Source organism: Eucyclogobius newberryi, unplaced genomic scaffold (assembly GCF_026437365.1).
Source record: "Eucyclogobius newberryi isolate DKJ021-1_F unplaced genomic scaffold, fEucNew1.0.hap1 SCAF_208, whole genome shotgun sequence".
NCBI lineage: Eukaryota > Metazoa > Chordata > Actinopteri > Gobiiformes > Gobiidae > Eucyclogobius > Eucyclogobius newberryi.
In genome coordinates this window covers 40,001-60,000 of record NW_027315844.1, presented here as the reverse complement: position 1 = coordinate 60,000, position 20,000 = coordinate 40,001, and the positions used below count along the sequence as shown (strand labels likewise).

At 48.8% G+C, this 20,000-nt stretch overlaps 2 protein-coding genes across 5 annotated transcripts in view; one reads left to right on the top strand and one right to left on the bottom strand.

Moving 5' to 3' along the window:
* The window catches only part of rad51d (RAD51 paralog D), a 21,396-nt gene extending 3,110 nt beyond the window's left edge, over nt 1-18,286 (top strand). The window contains exons 3-10 of one of the 2 annotated variants that reach the window (XM_072457002.1): nt 1,177-1,295; nt 2,183-2,264; nt 3,027-3,161; nt 5,313-5,408; nt 8,390-8,480; nt 15,759-15,829; nt 16,426-16,590; nt 18,169-18,286. In XM_072457002.1, coding sequence (XP_072313103.1) covers nt 1,177-1,295; nt 2,183-2,264; nt 3,027-3,161; nt 5,313-5,408; nt 8,390-8,480; nt 15,759-15,829; nt 16,426-16,590; nt 18,169-18,267 — 858 coding nt within the window. In that variant the 3' untranslated portion in view covers nt 18,268-18,286. The remainder of the gene's footprint in view (nt 1-1,176; nt 1,296-2,182; nt 2,265-3,026; nt 3,162-5,312; nt 5,409-8,389; nt 8,481-15,758; nt 15,830-16,425; nt 16,591-18,168) is intronic. The other variant, XM_072457003.1, reaches the window with a different exon arrangement.
* A 957-nt stretch (nt 18,287-19,243) lies between these two features.
* The window catches only part of LOC140370069 (DNA ligase 3-like), a 40,537-nt gene continuing 39,780 nt past the window's right edge, over nt 19,244-20,000 (bottom strand). For all 3 annotated transcript variants that reach the window (XM_072457004.1, XM_072457005.1, XM_072457006.1), the window contains exon 20: nt 19,244-19,510. In XM_072457004.1, the coding sequence (XP_072313105.1) occupies nt 19,244-19,510 (267 nt within the window). The remainder of the gene's footprint in view (nt 19,511-20,000) is intronic.

Genomic DNA, 20,000 nt, shown 5'->3' with positions numbered 1-20,000 from the left:
ACGTGCACATGTGGCGTGTGACGTGTATATTTGGCGTGTGACGTGTATATGTGGCGTGTGGTGTGTATATGTGGCGTGTGACGTATATATGTGGCGTGTGACGTGCATATGTGGCGTGTGACGTGCACATTTGGCGTGTGACGTATATATGTGGCGTGTGGCGTGTATATGTGGCGTGTGACGTATATATGTGGCGTGTGACGTATATATGTGGCGTGTGACGTATATATGTGGCGTGTGACGTATATATGTGGCGTGTGACGTATATATGTGGCGTGTGACGTGTATATGTGGCGTGTGACGTGCATATGTGGCGTGTGACGTGCACATTTGGCGTGTGACGTATATATGTGGCGTGTGACGTGTATATGTGGCGTGTGACGTGTATATGTGGCGTGTGGCGTGTATATGTGGCGTGTATATGTGGCGTGTGACGTATATATGTGGCGTGTGACGTGTATATGTGGCGTGTGACGTGCATATGTGGCGTGTGACGTGCACATGTGGCGTGTGACGTGCACATGTGGCGTGTGGCGTGCACATGTGGCGTGTGGCGTGCACATGTGGCGTGTGACGTGCACATGTGGCGTGTGACGTGCACATTTGGCGTGTGACGTATATATGTGGCGTGTGACGTATATATGTGGCGTGTGACGTGTATATTTGGCGTGTGACGTATATATGTGGCGTGTGACGTGTATATTTGGCGTGTGACGTGTATATTTGGCGTGTGACGTATATATGTGGCGTGTGACGTGTATATTTGGCGTGTGACGTATATATGTGGCGTGTGACGTGTATATTTGGCGTGTGACGTATATATGTGGCGTGTGACGTATATATGTGGCGTGTGACGTGTATATTTGGCGTGTGACGTATATATGTGGCGTGTGACGTGTATATTTGGCGTGTGACGTATATATGTGGCGTGTGACGTATATATGTGGCGTGTGACGTGTATATTTGGCGTGTGACGTATATATGTGGCGTGTGACGTATATATGTGGCGTGTGACGTGTATATTTGGCGTGTGACGTATATATGTGGCGTGTGACGTGTATATTTGGCGTGTGACGTATATATGTGGCGTGTGACGTATATATGTGGCGTGTGACGTGTATATTTGGCGTGTGACGTATATATGTGGCGTGTGACGTGTATATGTGGCGTGTGCAGGCGCTGTTCTCCATCCGCAGAGTGCTCCTGGCTCAGCACGCGGCCTTCCCTGTGTCTGGAGCAGACTTATATGAAGAGTTGCTCAGTTCTACTGCCATTCTGTCTACAGGACATCCCCGGTACTGCACCTGCTCACACTGCACTACACGCTCACTGATGTCCCCTTGTCTCCTCACTGATGTCCCCTTGTCTCCTCACTGATGTCTCCTTGTCTCCTCGTTGATGTCCCCTTGTCTCCTCGCTGATGTCTCCTTGTCTCCTCGCTGATGTCCCCTTGTCTCCTCGTTGATTTTCTCTTGTCTCCTCACTGATGTCTCCTTGTCTCCTCGCTGATGTCCCCTTGTCTCCTCGCTGATGTCTCCTTGTCTCCTCGCTGATGTCCCCTTGTCTCCTCGTTGATTTTCTCTTGTCTCCTCACTGATGTCTCCTTGTCTCCTCGCTGCTGTCTCCTTGTCTCCTCGCTGCTGTCTCCTTGTCTCCTCACTGATGTCTCCTTGTGTCCTCGCTGATGTCCCCTTGTCTCCTCGTTGATGTCTCCTTGTCTCCTCACTGATGTCTCCTTGTCTCCTCACTGACGTCTCCTTGTCTCCTCGCTGATGTCCCCTTGTCTCCTCGTTGATGTCCCCTTGTCTCCTCACTGATGTCTCCTTGTCTCGTTGCTGCTGTCTCCTTGTCTCGTCGCTGCTGTCTCCTTGTCTCCTCGCTGCTGTCTCCTTGTAGCCTCACTGATGTCTCCTTGTAGCCTCACTGATGTCTCCTTGTCTCCTTGTGTCCTCACTGCTGTCTCCTTGTCCCCTTGTCTCCTCACTGATGTCTCCTTGTATCCTCACTGATGTCTCCTCACTGATGTCTCCTTGTATCCTCACTGATGTCTCCTTGTCTCCTCACTGATGTCTCCTTGTCTCCTCGCTGCTGTCTCCTTGTCTCCTCACTGATGTCTCCTTGTATCCTCACTGATGTCACCTTGTATCCTCACTGCTGTCTCCTTGTCTCCTTGTGTCCTCAGGTTAGATGAGCTCTTGAACTCTGGGCTGTACACTGGGGAGCTGACGGAGCTGTCAGGAGGACCAGGCTCAGGCAAATCCCAGGTCTAAGTCTATAGAAGAAGAAAGTATTGTGTATAGTATATTATACCTAGTAGTATAAAAGTGTTCTATTACTATCGATTACTACTACTACTAAACAAAAGGTATTTTATAATCTTATACAAATTTAAAGGTGGTATGGACGATTTTTTTCAGCAATTTTTTTATCATATTTCCTCGTGGCGTGGATAAATCATTTGTCCTGCCACGTATCAATCATAAAACGCACCTATCGCTCACCTGCAGCCGCGTCAGGCTCGTCCCCATGTTTCCGCGTGCCTAAGCGCATGGATCTATCATAATATAGTTCCCTCAGTGTACGGGGCAAAATGAAGACGGAGAAAGACAGTTCGAGCTGACGCAGAAGTGGACAGAAATCTACGGGAGACGAGCGATGTGATGCGCTCCGTTTCGCTAATAAACAAACGCACGTGTGTGTTGTATCAGTCCACACGGGGGAGTGGCACGTGCACTTCCGCCTGCGTTCTCAAATCGCTGAAAAATCGTCCATACCGCCTTTAAACCTTGTCATAATAAAGTACCTTTTGCATTTTCCTCTTCCCAAAAAACAATGTGATGCTTTATGTTTTGTTCATTCGCACATGAGTGAGTAAACCTGCCAATCCTGGGGTGGTGGAAAGAGTATCAAATATTTGTACTTAAGTAAAAGTGTAAGTAAAAGTAGTAATAAGGCCTGTCACTATAATGACAATATAGACTTTGGCACTAAACGATTGATTATGTGTGTAACCTCCTGTGCTGCAGGTGTGTTTTGGAGTGTCCGTGCACATCGCCCTGCATCTGAAACAGAGTGTGATCTTCATAGACACCACCGGGGGCCTCACCGCCAGCAGACTACAGCAGATGCTCCAGGCTGAGGGCAGCAGCATGGAGGAGCAGGTCAGGACTCACCAGGACTCTCCTGCACTCATGCGTTCTAGTCAGGACTCACCTTTACTCATGCGTTCTAGTCAGGACTCACCTTTACTCATGCGTTCTAGTCAGGACTCACCTGCACTCATGCATTCTAGTCAGGACTCACCTTTACTCATGCGTTCTAGTCAGGACTCACCTGCACTCATGCGTTCTAGTCAGGACTCACCTTTACTCATGCGTTCTAGTCAGGACTCACCTGCACTCATGCATTCTAGTCAGGACTCACCTGCACTCATGCATTCTAGTCAGGACTCACCTGCACTCATGCATTCTAGTCAGGACTCACCTGCACTCATGCGTTCTAGTCAGGACTCACCTTTACTCATGCATTCTAGTCAGGACTCACCTTTACTCATGCGTTCTAGTCAGGACTCACCTGCACTCATACATTCTATTCAGGACTCATCTGCACTCATGCATTCTAGTCAGGACTCACCTGCACTCATGCATTCTAGTCAGGACTCACCTGCACTCATGCGTTCTAGTCAGGACTCACCTTTACTCATGCATTCTAGTCAGGACTCACCTTTACTCATGCATTCTAGTCAGGACTCACCTTTACTCATGCATTCTAGTCAAGACTCACCTTTCCTCATGCATTCTAGTCAGGACTCACCTGCACTCATGCATTCTAGTCAGGACTCACCTGCACTCATGCGTTCTAGTCAGGACTCACCTTTCCTCATGCGTTCTAGTCAGGACTCACCTTTACTCATGCATTCTAGTCAGGACTCACCTTTCCTCATGCGTTCTAGTCAGGACTCACCTTTCCTCATGTGTTCTAGTCAGGACTCACCTTTCCTCATGCGTTCTAGTCAGGACTCACCTTTCCTCATGCGTTCTAGTCAGGACTCACCTTTACTCATGCGTTCTAGTCAGGACTCACCTTTACTCATGCGTTCTAGTCAGGACTCACCTGCACTCATGCATTCTAGTCAGGACTCACCTGCACTCATGCATTCTAGTCAGGACTCACCTGCACTCATGCGTTCTAGTCAGGACTCACCTTTACTCATGCGTTCTAGTCAGGACTCACCTTTACTCATGCATTCTAGTCAGGACTCACCTTTACTCATGCATTCTAGTCAGGACTCACCTGCACTCATGCGTTCTAGTCAGGACTCACCTTTACTCATGCATTCTAGTCAGGACTCACCTTTACTCATGCGTTCTAGTCAGGACTCACCTGCACTCATGCATTCTATTCAGGACTCATCTGCACTCATGCGTTCTAGTCAGGACTCACCTTTACTCATGCGTTCTAGTCAGGACTCACCTGCACTCATGCATTCTAGTCAGGACTCACCTGCACTCATGCGTTCTAGTCAGGACTCACCTGCACTCATGCATTCTAGTCAGGACTCACCTTTACTCATGCATTCTAGTCAAGACTCACCTTTCCTCATGCATTCTAGTCAGGACTCACCTGCACTCATGCGTTCTAGTCAGGACTCACCTGCACTCATGCGTTCTAGTCAGGACTCACCTTTCCTCATGCGTTCTAGTCAGGACTCACCTTTACTCATGCATTCTAGTCAGGACTCACCTTTAATCATGCGTTCTAGTCAGGACTCACCTTTCCTCATGCGTTCTAGTCAGGACTCACCTTTCCTCATGCGTTCTAGTCAGGACTCACCTTTCCTCATGCGTTCTAGTCAGGACTCACCTTTCCTCATGCGTTCTAGTCAGGACTCACCTTTCCTCATGCGTTCTAGTCAGGACTCACCTTTCCTCATGCGTTCTAGTCAGGACTCACCTTTCCTCATGCGTTCTAGTCAGGACTCACCTTTCCTCATGCGTTCTAGTCAGGACTCACCTTTCCTCATGCTTTCTAGTCAAGACTCACCTTTCCTCATGCGTTCTAGTCAGGACTCACCTTTACTCATGCATTCTAGTCAGGACTCACCTTTCCTCATGCATTCTAGTCAGGACTCACCTTTCCTCATGCATTCTAGTCAGGACTCACCTTTCCTCATGCGTTCTAGTCAGGACTCACCTTTCCTCATGCGTTCTAGTCAGGACTCACCTTTCCTCATGCGTTCTAGTCAGGACTCACCTTTCCTCATGCATTCTAGTCAGGACTCACCTTTCCTCATGCATGGTGTGTGTTTCCAGATGGCAGCTCTGCAGAGGATACATGTGTTCCGTGTGTTTGACGTGTCCTCATTACTGGACTGTCTGTACAGCCTACGCCGCTCTGGCCTGCAGCAGGTGAGTGTGAGTGTGAGTGTGCGTGTGAGTGTGCGTGTGCGTGTGAGTGTGAGTGTGCGTGTGCGTGTGAGTGTGAGTGTGAGTGTGAGTGTGAGTGTGAGTGTGCGTGTGAGTGTGAGTGTGCGTGTGAGTGTGAGTGTGAGTGTGAGTGTGCGTGTGCGTGTGAGTGTGCGTGTGAGTGTGAGTGTGAGTGTGCGTGTGAGTGTGAGTGTGAGTATGCGTGTGAGTGTGAGTGTGAGTGTGCGTGTGAGTGTGAGTGTGAGTGTGAGTGTGAGTGTGCGTGTGAGTGTGAGTGTGAGTGTGAGTGTGCGTGTGAGTGTGAGTGTGCGTGTGAGTGTGAGTGTGAGTGTGCGTGTGCGTGTGAGTGTGCGTGTGCGTGTGCGTGTGCGTGTGCGTGTGCGTGTGCGTGTGAGTGTGAGTGTGAGTGTGCGTGTGAGTGTGCGTGTGAGTGTGCGTGTGAGTGTGAGTGTGCGTGTGAGTGTGCGTGTGAGTGTGCGTGTGCGTGTGAGTGTGAGTGTGAGTGTGAGTGTGCGTGTGAGTGTGCGTGTGAGTGTGAGTGTGAGTGTGAGTGTGAGTGTGAGTATGTGTGTGAGTGTGCGTGTGAGTGTGAGTGTGAGTGTGAGTGTGCGTGTGAGTGTGAGTGTGAGTGTGAGTGTGCGTGTGAGTGTGAGTGTGCGTGTGAGTGTGAGTGTGCGTGTGCGTGTGAGTGTGCGTGTGCGTGTGCGTGTGCGTGTGAGTGTGAGTGTGCGTGTGAGTGTGAGTGTGAGTGTGAGTGTGCGTGTGAGTGTGCGTGTGCGTGTGAGTGTGCGTGTGAGTGTGCGTGTGCGTGTGCGTGTGAGTGTGAGTGTGAGTGTGCGTGTGCGTGTGAGTGTGAGTATGTGTGTGAGTGTGAGTGTGCGTGTGAGTGTGCGTGTGCGTGTGAGTGTGCGTGTGTGTGTGTGTGTAACCCTAACACACACATCAAAGTAAAGTGATCAAAAACAAACATTTGTCAGACTTCCCTTTAAAAATCTCACCTTTAGAACTTTGTCCACTGAAAAGCAGATATGAAAAAGCTTTTATAGGACTTCTGGTTATGGCGGCACTCACCGCCGCTGGACCCACCTAATCCTTAAAGGTGCCATAACGTGCTTTTGTTCACGTTTCGTAGTCTATCCTAAGTGTATAATTGATAATAATAAGTGTTGTGCAACACCCTTAACATAACAGTTAAGAAATATCACCCAGACCTTGGACCCCCTCACCAACCCGGAAATGCAAACGGCTTGGTTTGATATTCGCCCCCACCCTTGTGAAGAGCCATCTGGCTCCCCCGCCCAACCCGTGACGTAGTCTCAGAGCGTGTGTGCCCCGCCCACCCGTGACGTAGTCTCAGAGTGTGTGTGTGCCCCGCCCACCCGTGACGTAGTCTCAGAGCGTGTGTGCCCCGCCCACCCGTGACGTAGTCTCAGAGCGTGTGTGTGCCCCGCCCACCCGTGACGTAGTGTGTCCCCCACAGCTGTCTGCTCCGCCGCGCGAGTGAGTGAGAAACGATAGTACTTCAGATCAACACTACTTTGAGACTAAATAAATCTGGTGTTTATTCTACAGCGTGCGCAGAACAGATATATCTATATCTATATATATATATCTATATATATATAGTCTTATTTCCATTGCGCTGTTATTTCCTGGTTTTTCGGTATCGGATAGAACTTCTCTCTGTTTATTTTCCCGGTTGCTGCATCAATTTGGAGAGGGGGGGTAATGACGCGCGCTTGCCCCACCCCCCGTCAGTTTGGAGATTGGAGGAAAGGAGATAGTCTGTAATATAGCTAAACACTGCGGGAATCAATCAAAAAAACACTCTGGACATATATGAAGCACAAATAGCAATGTAAGAAGGTTAAAAGCTCTGAAATGTTGATTTTGCATGTTATGGGACCTTTAAGAGGAGGAACAAAGATGAGTGAACGAGGACGACACAAGTCTGGTAACACTACGGGACGAACGCAAACAAAACTGACCACCCACAATCCCATTGGAAAACAGCTCGCATCACAAGCTAACAAAGCTAATGAGGCTAGCATGGCTAACAAACCTGAGGTGGAAAAGGGCAGTTCTTCCCCGCCGGGGATGCGGGGTCCTGCCGGCTGGTTCATCCTAAGGACAAGATGCAACACAAAAACTGACCAATGTAGTTTATTCTGTCCAATGCAGTGAAGAAAAGTGTGAAGAGCGCCACATAGTGAGACTAAACAGCCACTGCACAAGAGTCTCTATCAGCTCAGAAGACACTGGAGTTCAGGACCACAGAGCGAAGTGCATCTGCATCTTAAAGACACAAACCTTTAGAGATGGTTTGAAAGAGTTAAAGAGGCAATCTTTGTTAAAAAAAAGAAAAAACATCCTTAAATAGAAACGGGGGGGTTTAAGATTCAACCTTCCTGTTGTTTATAATGGAATTTTGAATCCCTGGAGAGGTCGACGCCCACGGCATTCGGATGCTAATCAGGTCCTCAGTTTCTGGAGTGGAACCAAAAACTCCCTGTATCTGAGTAGGATCAATATTTGAGTTCCCGTCTTGATTCGCAGATTGAGAATGACTCTTGGATGAAAGTCGAAACGTTTGGAGTCCAGATGAAACAACTGAATCTCTTTCTACAACAGTCTAAACTCAATGCATCAAATGGAAACATGTTCTAATTGTAGAAATAAAAACTCACATTTAGGACCCTAAGAACATAAATAACAATTCACAAAAACAACAATAAAATATTAAGCTTTTTTCAGCTGAAGCTGTATCTAAAGATGCATTACATCCTTGGCGTTCTGAGCGTTACATCCTTGGCGTTCTGAGCGTTACATCCTTGGCGTTCTGAGCGTTACATCCTTGGCGTTCTGAGCGTTACATCCTTGGCGTTCTGAGCGTTACATCCTTGGCGTTCTGAGCATTTCTCTCTCTCGCCTGTTAATGATGTGTCCTGTCCCCATTGGTGCAGGTGTCTGTGGGCGGGGCCTGTGTGCGGGCCATCATCATAGACTCTGTGTCTGCAGTGCTCTCTCCTCTGCTGGGGGCCCGGTACACACAAGGTGGGTGTCACGGTCTAAAACACTGTTGGGGCAACTTAATGACTACAACTAATACTGACAGGGAACTGTGTCGCAGGACTCATCTGTAGACATGTCCCTGTGACTCATCTGTAGACATGTCCCTGTGACTCATCTGTAGACATGTCCCTGTGACTCATCTGTAGACATGTCCCTGTGACTCATCTGTAGACATGTCCCTGTGACTCATCTGTAGACATGTCCCTGTGACTCATCTGTAGACATGTCCCTGTGACTCATCTGTAGACATGTCCCTGTGACTCATCTGTAGACATGTCCCTGTGACTCATCTGTAGACATGTCCCTGTGTCTCATCTGTAGACATGTCCCTGTGTCTCATCTGTAGACATGTCCCTGTGTCTCATCTGTAGACATATCTCTGTGTGTCTCATCTGTAGACATGTCTCTGTGTGTCTCATCTGTAGACATGTCCCTGTGTCTCATCTGTAGACATATCTCTGTGTGTCTCATCTGTAGACATGTCTCTGTGTGTCTCATCTGTAGACATGTCCCTGTGTCTCATCTGTAGACATGTCCCTGTGTCTCATCTGTAGACATATCTCTGTGTGTCTCATCTGTAGACATGTCTCTGTGTGTCTCATCTGTAGACATGTCCCTGTGTCTCATCTGTAGACATGTCCCTGTGTGTCTCATCTGTAGACATGTCCCTGTGTCTCATCTGTAGACATGTCTCTGTGTGTCTCATCTGTAGACATGTCCCTGTGTCTCATCTGTAGACATGTCTCTGTGTGTCTCATCTGTAGGCCTGTCCCTGTGTCTCATCTGTAGACATGTCTCTCATCTGTAGGCATGTCCCTGTGTCTCATCTGTAGACATGTCTCTGTGTCTCATCTGTAGGCCTGTCCCTGTGTCTCATCTGTAGACATGTCTCTGTGTCTCATCTGTAGACATGTCCCTGTGTCTCATCTGTAGACATGTCCCTGTGTCTCATCTGTAGGCATGTCCCTGTGTCTCATCTGTAGACATGTCCCTGTGTCTCATCTGTAGACATGTCTCTGTGTCTCATCTGTAGGCATGTCCCTCTGTCTCATCTGTAGACATGTCTCTGTGTCTCATCTGTAGGCCTGTCCCTGTGTCTCATCTGTAGGCATGTCCCTGTGTCTCATCTGTAGGCCTGTCCCTGTGTCTCATCTGTAGACATGTCTCTGTGTCTCATCTGTAGACATGTCCCTGTGTCTCATCTGTAGACATGTCCCTGTGTCTCATCTGTAGACATGTCTCTGTGTCTCATCTGTAGGCATGTCCCTGTGTCTCATCTGTAGACATGTCCCTGTGTCTCATCTGTAGACATGTCTGTGTCTCATCTGTAGGCATGTCCCTGTGTCTCATCTGTAGACATGTCCCTGTGTCTCATCTGTAGACATGTCTCTGTCTCATCTGTAGGCATGTCCCTGTGTCTCATCTGTAGACATGTCTCTGTGTCTCATCTGTAGGCCTGTCCCTGTGTCTCATCTGTAGGCATGTCTCTGTGTCTCATCTGTAGGCATGTCCCTGTGTCTCATCTGTAGACATGTCTCTGTGTCTCATCTGTAGACATGTCCCTGTGTCTCATCTGTAGACATGTCTCTGTGTCTCATTTGTAGGCATGTCTCTGTGTCTCATCTGTAGGCATGTCCCTGTGTCTCATCTGTAGACATGTCTCTGTGTCTCATCTGTAGGCCTGTCCCTGTGTCTCATCTGTAGGCCTGTCCCTGTGTCTCATCTGTAGACATGTCTCTGTGTCTCATCTGTAGGCATGTCCCTGTGTCTCATCTGTAGGCCTGTCCCTGTGTCTCATCTGTAGACATGTCTCTGTGTCTCATCTGTAGGCATGTCCCTGTGTCTCATCTGTAGACATGTCCCTGTGTCTCATCTGTAGACATGTCTCTGTGTCTCATCTGTAGACATGTCTCTGTGTCTCATCTGTAGGCCTGTCCCTGTGTCTCATCTGTAGGCATGTCCCTGTGTCTCATCTGTAGGCCTGTCCCTGTGTCTCATCTGTAGACATGTCTCTGTGTCTCATCTGTAGGCCTGTCCCTGTGTCTCATCTGTAGACATGTCCCTGTGTCTCATCTGTAGACATGTCTCTGTGTCTCATCTGTAGGCATGTCCCTCTGTCTCATCTGTAGACATGTCCCTGTGTCTCATCTGTAGACATGTCTCTGTGTCTCATCTGTAGGCCTGTCCCTGTGTCTCATCTGTAGACATGTCTCTGTGTCTCATCTGTAGGCCTGTCCCTGTGTCTCATCTGTAGACATGTCTCTGTGTCTCATCTGTAGACATGTCCCTGTGTCTCATCTATAGACATGTCCCTGTGTCTCATCTGTAGACATGTCTCTGTGTCTCATCTGTAGGCATGTCCCTGTGTCTCATCTGTAGACATGTCCCTGTGTCTCATCTGTAGACATGTCTCTGTGTCTCATCTGTAGGCATGTCTCTGTGTCTCATCTGTAGGCATGTCTCTGTGTCTCATCTGTAGGCCTGTCCCTGTGTCTCATCTGTAGACATGTCTCTGTCTCATCTGTAGGCATGTCCCTGTGTCTCATCTGTAGACATGTCTCTGTGTCTCATCTGTAGGCCTGTCCCTGTGTCTCATCTGTAGGCATGTCTCTGTGTCTCATCTGTAGGCCTGTCCCTGTGTCTCATCTGTAGACATGTCTCTGTGTCTCATCTGTAGACATGTCCCTGTGTCTCATCTGTAGACATGTCTCTGTGTCTCATCTGTAGGCATGTCCCTGTGTCTCATCTGTAGACATGTCCCTGTGTCTCATCTGTAGACATGTCCCTGTGTCATCTGTAGGCATGTCCCTGTGTCTCATCTGTAGACATGTCTCTGTGTCTCATCTGTAGACATGTCTCTCATCTGTAGGCATGTCCCTGTGTCTCATCTGTAGACCTGTCTCTGTGTCTCATCTGTAGGCCTGTCCCTGTGTCTCATCTGTAGACATGTCCCTGTGTCTCATCTGTAGACATGTCTCTGTGTCTCATCTGTAGGCCTGTCCCTGTGTCTCATCTGTAGACATGTCCCTGTGTCTCATCTGTAGACATGTCCCTGTGTCTCATCTGTAGACATGTCCCTGTGTCTCATCTGTAGACATGTCTCTGTGTCTCATCTGTAGACATGTCCCTGTGTCTCATCTGTAGACATGTCCCTGTGTCTCATCTGTAGACATGTCTGTGTCTCATCTGTAGGCATGTCCCTGTGTCTCATCTGTAGACATGTCCCTGTGTCTCATCTGTAGACATGTCTCTGTCTCATCTGTAGGCATGTCCCTGTGTCTCATCTGTAGACATGTCTCTGTGTCTCATCTGTAGGCCTGTCCCTGTGTCTCATCTGTAGGCATGTCTCTGTGTCTCATCTGTAGGCATGTCCCTGTGTCTCATCTGTAGACATGTCTCTGTGTCTCATCTGTAGACATGTCCCTGTGTCTCATCTGTAGACATGTCTCTGTGTCTCATTTGTAGGCATGTCCCTGTGTCTCATCTGTAGGCATGTCCCTGTGTCTCATCTGTAGACATGTCTCTGTGTCTCATCTGTAGGCCTGTCCCTGTGTCTCATCTGTAGGCCTGTCCCTGTGTCTCATCTGTAGACATGTCTCTGTGTCTCATCTGTAGGCATGTCCCTGTGTCTCATCTGTAGACATGTCCCTGTGTCTCATCTGTAGACATGTCTCTGTGTCTCATCTGTAGGCCTGTCCCTGTGTCTCATCTGTAGGCATGTCCCTGTGTCTCATCTGTAGGCCTGTCCCTGTGTCTCATCTGTAGACATGTCTCTGTGTCTCATCTGTAGGCCTGTCCCTGTGTCTCATCTGTAGACATGTCCCTGTGTCTCATCTGTAGACATGTCTCTGTGTCTCATCTGTAGGCATGTCCCTCTGTCTCATCTGTAGACATGTCCCTGTGTCTCATCTGTAGGCCTGTCCCTGTGTCTCATCTGTAGACATGTCTCTGTGTCTCATCTGTAGACATGTCCCTGTGTCTCATCTATAGACATGTCCCTGTGTCTCATCTGTAGACATGTCTCTGTGTCTCATCTGTAGGCATGTCCCTGTGTCTCATCTGTAGACATGTCCCTGTGTCTCATCTGTAGACATGTCTCTGTGTCTCATCTGTAGGCATGTCTCTGTGTCTCATCTGTAGGCATGTCTCTGTGTCTCATCTGTAGGCCTGTCCCTGTGTCTCATCTGTAGACATGTCTCTGTCTCATCTGTAGGCATGTCCCTGTGTCTCATCTGTAGACATGTCTCTGTGTCTCATCTGTAGGCCTGTCCCTGTGTCTCATCTGTAGGCATGTCTCTGTGTCTCATCTGTAGGCCTGTCCCTGTGTCTCATCTGTAGACATGTCTCTGTGTCTCATCTGTAGACATGTCCCTGTGTCTCATCTGTAGACATGTCTCTGTGTCTCATCTGTAGGCATGTCCCTGTGTCTCATCTGTAGACATGTCCCTGTGTCTCATCTGTAGACATGTCCCTGTGTCATCTGTAGGCATGTCCCTGTGTCTCATCTGTAGACATGTCTCTGTGTCTCATCTGTAGACATGTCTCTCATCTGTAGGCATGTCCCTGTGTCTCATCTGTAGACCTGTCTCTGTGTCTCATCTGTAGGCCTGTCCCTGTGTCTCATCTGTAGACATGTCCCTGTGTCTCATCTGTAGACATGTCCCTGTGTCTCATCTGTAGACATGTCCCTGTGTCTCATCTGTAGACATGTCTCTGTGTCTCATCTGTAGACATGTCCCTGTGTCTCATCTGTAGACATGTCCCTGTGTCTCATCTGTAGACATGTCTCTGTGTCTCATCTGTAGGCCTGTCCCTGTGTCTCATCTGTAGACATGTCTCTGTGTCTCATCTGTAGACATGTCTCTGTGTCTCATCTGTAGGCATGTCCCTGTGTCTCATCTGTAGGCATGTCTCTGTGTCTCATCTGTAGGCCTGTCCCTGTGTCTCATCTGTAGGCATGTCCCTGTGTCTCATCTGTAGACATGTCTCTGTGTCTCATCTGTAGGCATGTCCCTGTGTCTCATCTGTAGGCATGTCCCTGTGTCTCATCTGTAGACATGTCTCTGTCTCATCTGTAGGCATGTCCCTGTGTCTCATCTGTAGACATGTCTCTGTGTCTCATCTGTAGGCCTGTCCCTGTGTCTCATCTGTAGGCATGTCTCTGTGTCTCATCTGTAGGCATGTCCCTGTGTCTCATCTGTAGACATGTCTCTGTGTCTCATCTGTAGACATGTCCCTGTGTCTCATCTGTAGACATGTCTCTGTGTCTCATCTGTAGGCATGTCTCTGTGTCTCATCTGTAGGCATGTCCCTGTGTCTCATCTGTAGACATGTCCCTGTGTCTCATCTGTAGGCCTGTCCCTGTGTCTCATCTGTAGACATGTCTCTGTGTCTCATCTGTAGGCATGTCCCTGTGTCTCATCTGTAGACATGTCCCTGTGTCTCATCTGTAGACATGTCTCTGTGTCTCATCTGTAGGCCTGTCCCTGTGTCTCATCTGTAGGCATGTCCCTGTGTCTCATCTGTAGGCCTGTCCCTGTGTCTCATCTGTAGACATGTCTCTGTGTCTCATCTGTAGGCCTGTCCCTGTGTCTCATCTGTAGACATGTCCCTGTGTCTCATCTGTAGACATGTCTCTGTGTCTCATCTGTAGGCATGTCCCTCTGTCTCATCTGTAGACATGTCCCTGTGTCTCATCTGTAGACATGTCTCTGTGTCTCATCTGTAGGCCTGTCCCTGTGTCTCATCTGTAGACATGTCTCTGTGTCTCATCTGTAGGCCTGTCCCTGTGTCTCATCTGTAGACATGTCTCTGTGTCTCATCTGTAGACATGTCCCTGTGTCTCATCTGTAGACATGTCCCTGTGTCTCATCTGTAGACATGTCTCTGTGTCTCATCTGTAGGCATGTCCCTGTGTCTCATCTGTAGACATGTCCCTGTGTCTCATCTGTAGACATGTCTCTGTATCTCATCTGTAGGCATGTCTCTGTGTCTCATCTGTAGGCCTGTCCCTGTGTCTCATCTGTAGACATGTCTCTGTCTCATCTGTAGGCATGTCCCTGTGTCTCATCTGTAGACATGTCTCTGTGTCTCATCTGTAGGCCTGTCCCTGTGTCTCATCTGTAGGCATGTCTCTGTGTCTCATCTGTAGGCCTGTCCCTGTGTCTCATCTGTAGACATGTCTCTGTGTCTCATCTGTAGACATGTCCCTGTGTCTCATCTGTAGACATGTCCCTGTGTCTCATCTGTAGACATGTCCCTGTGTCTCATCTGTAGACATGTCCCTGTGTCATCTGTAGGCATGTCCCTGTGTCTCATCTGTAGACATGTCTCTGTGTCTCATCTGTAGACATGTCTCTCATCTGTAGGCATGTCCCTGTGTCTCATCTGTAGACCTGTCTCTGTGTCTCATCTGTAGGCCTGTCCCTGTGTCTCATCTGTAGACATGTCTCTGTGTCTCATCTGTAGACATGTCCCTGTGTCTCATCTGTAGACATGTCCCTGTGTCTCATCTGTAGACATGTCCCTGTGTCTCATCTGTAGACATGTCTCTGTGTCTCATCTGTAGGCCTGTCCCTGTGTCTCATCTGTAGACATGTCTCTGTGTCTCATCTGTAGACATGTCTCTGTGTCTCATCTGTAGGCATGTCCCTGTGTCTCATCTGTAGACATGTCCCTGTGTCTCATCTGTAGACATGTCCCTGTGTCTCATCTGTAGGCATGTCTCTGTGTCTCATCTGTAGGCCTGTCCCTGTGTCTCATCTGTAGACATGTCTCTGTGTCTCATCTGTAGGCATGTCCCTGTGTCTCATCTGTAGACATGTCCCTGTGTCTCATCTGTAGACATGTCCCTGTGTCATCTGTAGGCATGTCCCTGTGTCTCATCTGTAGACATGTCTCTGTGTCTCATCTGTAGACATGTCTCTCATCTGTAGGCATGTCCCTGTGTCTCATCTGTAGACCTGTCTCTGTGTCTCATCTGTAGGCCTGTCCCTGTGTCTCATCTGTAGACATGTCTCTGTGTCTCATCTGTAGACATGTCCCTGTGTCTCATCTGTAGACATGTCCCTGTGTCTCATCTGTAGACATGTCCCTGTGTCTCATCTGTAGACATGTCTCTGTGTCTCATCTGTAGGCCTGTCCCTGTGTCTCATCTGTAGACATGTCTCTGTGTCTCATCTGTAGACATGTCTCTGTGTCTCATCTGTAGGCATGTCCCTGTGTCTCATCTGTAGGCATGTCTCTGTGTCTCATCTGTAGGCCTGTCCCTGATGGTGCAGGTGGCAGTTCTTCTGAAGGTCCTGGTGAAAGACTTCAGTGTGGCAGCTCTGGTAAGAACACTGTGAACTCAACAACTCTCCTCTGCGTCTGGGGGATAGGGGGCGTGTCTGAGGATAGGGGGCGTGTCTGAGGATAGGGGGCATGTCTGAGGATAGGGGGCGTGAGGATAGGGGGCCTGTCTGGGGATAGGGGGCGTGTCTGAGGATAGAGGGCGTGTCTGGGGATAGGGGGCGTGTCTGAGGATAGGGGGCGTGTCTGAGGATAGGGGGCGTGTCTGGGGATAGAGGGCGTGTCTGGGGATAGAGGGCGTGTCTGGGGATAGGGGGCGTGTCTGAGGATAGGGGGCGTGTCTGAGGATAGGGGGCGTGTCTGGGGATAGGGGGCGTGTCTGGGGATAGGGGGCGTGTCTGGGGATAGGGGGCGTGTCTGGGGATAGGGGGCGTGTCTGGGGATAGGGGGCGTGTCTGAGGATAGGGGGCGTGTCTGAGGATAGAGGGCGTGTCTGGGGATAGGGGGCGTGTCTGGGGGATAGGGGGCGTGTCTGAGGATAGGGGGTGTGTCTGGGGGATAGGGGGATGGGATTTACTTCCACATACAACATTGGCCTGGGTCGGATGAAAGGTTGTGACGTTTGCGTTTCTTGCAGGTGACGAACCAGGTGACGCGCAGTGCGACCGGGGCCGTGCGACCTGCTCTGGGGGCCTCCTGGAGCCACCTGCCCCGCACTCGACTGCTGCTGGAGGGGCCGACCCGGAGCGCACGTGGCCCCGGCTCCTGGAGGTCCGCCTCGCTCATCAAGTCCTCCAGACAGGTACGAGTGTGAGGGAGGGAGGGAGGATGGGGCGGGAGGATGGGGAGGGAGGATGGGGAGGGAGGATGGGGCGGGAGGATGGGGAGGGAGGATGGGGAGGGAGGATGGGGAGGGAGGATGGGGCGGGAGGATGGGGAGGGAGGATGGGGCGGGAGGATGGGGAGGGAGGATGGGGCGGGAGGATGGGGCGGGAGGATGGGGCGGGAGGATGGGGAGGGAGGATGGGGCGGGAGGATGGGGCGGGAGGATGAAACGTTTGTCAGGTTGAGGGTTTTACAGACATGAGTGTTAGAACCAGCTCCAACTCCATTTTTGGGCGTCTGCTCAGGAGGACTGGGTCCTTGATAGGAGGGACTATCAGGGACCCCCAGTCTGTCAGGGACCCCCAGTCTGTCAGGGACCCCCAGTCCGTCACTTCTTCTGTCATCACCTCCTTCGTCCGTCACGTCTTCGAGGTTCAGACAGTTTAAGGCTGATCTTAGGTATTTTCTCCTTCCATAAAACAATTATGAATTGTTTATTTATTTCATTGGACATTATGAAAAGAGAAAGGCCCTTCTCCCCCGATTGCTCCGTTTGTCCTAATTTAAACATTTCTCAAAGGCAAAGCAAGGAAACAAAATGCAGTTTAAAAGAAGGTTATTATTAAAAACATCTTTAGATGAGATCACATTAGAGAACAGATGTCGAACTTTAAGACGCCAGAATTAATCCGGCCCATTTCAAATTTATATTAAAAAAAAATATATATATATATTTTTAAAATCGATTCATAGAACCATAGTTACATCTGTAACCGTTTTTATGGCTAAAACTACGCGTCCCACAATGCCGCCGGTGGCCGCCCCTCCCCCACGGGGCTCTGCTGCACTGCTGTGTGACCTGCCCCTCCCCCACGGGGCTCTGCTGCGTGACCTGCCCCTCCCCCACGGGGCTCTGCTGCACTGCTGTGTGAGGGGCCCCTCCCCCACGGGGCTCTGCTGCACTGCTGTGTGACCTGCCCCTCCCCCACGGGGCTCTGCTGCACTGCTGTGAGAGCTGCCCCTCCCCCACGGGGCTCTGCTGCACTGCTGTGAGAGCTGTGAGGGAGAAGTGCACTTTAAGCACTTTTGAGCAGAAGTTTAGTGGTGTGTCAGTTCAGGTGAACCGAGAACTACACAGACGTGGAAATGTTAGTTTGAACATTTAAAAGTTTTTTTTAGATCTTGAGAAGTTTATTTTGTTATAAAGTCAAATGTTTATCTCTGTAGATTATCTCTGAAGTTGTGATGACATAAACTGAAGCACAGTGTTGGTGAAATTACACTTGTTTTTCTAAATACATTTCAGTTTATGAGAACAAACATTTTGTAATTTTTTTTAATCGATCCAGTAATTGCTTCAATACACCGTAGGCTACATAAAGCTATTTATTTCTTATATTTTTAATAGTTTTATGTTTTACGTTATGTTCGGCCTGCGACCCAGCCTGAGCGTCCAAATTCGGCCCGCGGCCCAAAATGAGTTTGACACCCCTGTATTAGAGCTTTAGATGTTCCGCAGATGCAGCCGTCCTCACTGAATGTCCTGTCCTTCCAGCCGTGTCTCCTGAGAGTGGACTTTGACCTGAGCTGGTGGAGCCGCTGCAGAGACGCAGCTTCAGTCAAGAGAAAAGTGTCCTCATCGTGCCAAGTCTGAGGGACAAACGCAGCTTCTGGACCGTTTAGTTTAGTTGTTTTTGTACTTTGTTATGGTAATAGTTTATTTTTTAAATGAAATAAAACTGAGTCGCAAATGAGTTTCATACTTTTAATGCGAGTGTCATGATTCTTTTTCCCATTTGTAAAAATAAAATAACACAAAATATGTTACTCACAATAGTAAAGTATAAAGTTTGTGATAAATCTGAAGCAGCAAGAAGAAAATACAAAGTACCAATTCATTTATGGAGGTTTTTCACTTTCATCTCACTCGAAATAAAACCTGGTAGAATGTTTATGTTGAATTTGGCAATGTATTTGTAAAAGGTTTTTTCAGTGTAAAAAAACTCAATGAAAACACAAAAGAACCAGGCTCTTCATTTCCCCATAAACAAACTAGGACAGAAGCTAACCAAATGTGTGCTAGCTAACGTCCAGCTAGGCGCTAGCTAACGTCCATGATGCTTTCATTTTCAGCCCCCAAAACACATAACTTAAAATTCAAATGTTCTAATAATCTGCAGTTGAATATAAAGACTGTTATGTAGCTTCTTGTTACAGGTCAGATCTGTGGAGACAAGTCCACTCTGTAATGAAAGAAAATGCTTTCATATGAATTGTTTTTTGGCTTAAATTTGAGACACATATTACGCTAAATGGACTTTTAACATTGTGCCTCATCAAAAGTTCACTCTGAGCCTCAAAAACACTTAGTTTCAAAGTGTTCAAAGCTGTTTTTAAGTCCATAAATCATCTCCAGACTCGTCATTTACGGTTTATATTTGTTGAGTAACTGATGAGGAATCACTGGTGTCACGAGGTTAAAAGCTTCAAGTCCAAAAGAAAACTCAAAGAGAACTTTACTCTCAGAACCAGAGAACACACATCTCACAGGTGCTGACAGGTGAAGGTGACAGGTGAAGGTGAAGGCCGGTGTAGAGGTTTCATGGTGAGGCAGGTGAAGTCCGGCCCTGTCAGCACGCAGGGACCAGGCGCCTCTTCCGGATGCACTCCCAGAGCCAGCCCGGGGACACCCTCTGCACCGGGCCGTCCCGCAGCTCGTCCCGCAGCTCGTCCCGCAGCTCGTCCCGCAGCTCGTCCATGGTGTGTGTGGCCGAGGATGAGTCGTAGTCCGGGACGAGGTCTCCGTCGTAGGCCACAAAGTACCTCCTGAGGGTGTGGAAGTCCTGCAGGGACGACGGCAGGTGCAGCTTCACCCCACTGAAGATGTCCAGCAGCGTCTGACCAACAACAACACTCCAGGTTTAAGGTCTAAACTAGCACTGACCCAGAATCAAACCAGGAATCAAGAGGGATTTCATCCTAGGACTTGGCTTTACTACATATGTACTATGTACTATGTACATAGTACATAGTATTCCAACAAACAAAGCTCTAAATCCATCAATAGTTTTAGTCAAAGATACTTTATGTAACTGATAAACTGTGTGTACTGTGCGTGTGCGCATGTGTGTACCGTGCATACTTTGTGTGCGTGTACTGCGCGTACTTTGCACTTTGTGTGCGTGCGGGTACTTTGTATGTACTTTGTGTGCGTGTACTTTGTGTGTGTGCGTGTACTTTGTGTGTGTGCGCGTGTGTGTATTTTGGGTGCGTGTAGTGTAGTGTGCAATGACGTGTGTGTTCATGGCGTGTGGAGCTGGACAAACATGCTGCAGTGTTCATGTGTGAACACATGAACACGTGAACGTGTTGCTACAGAAACAGATG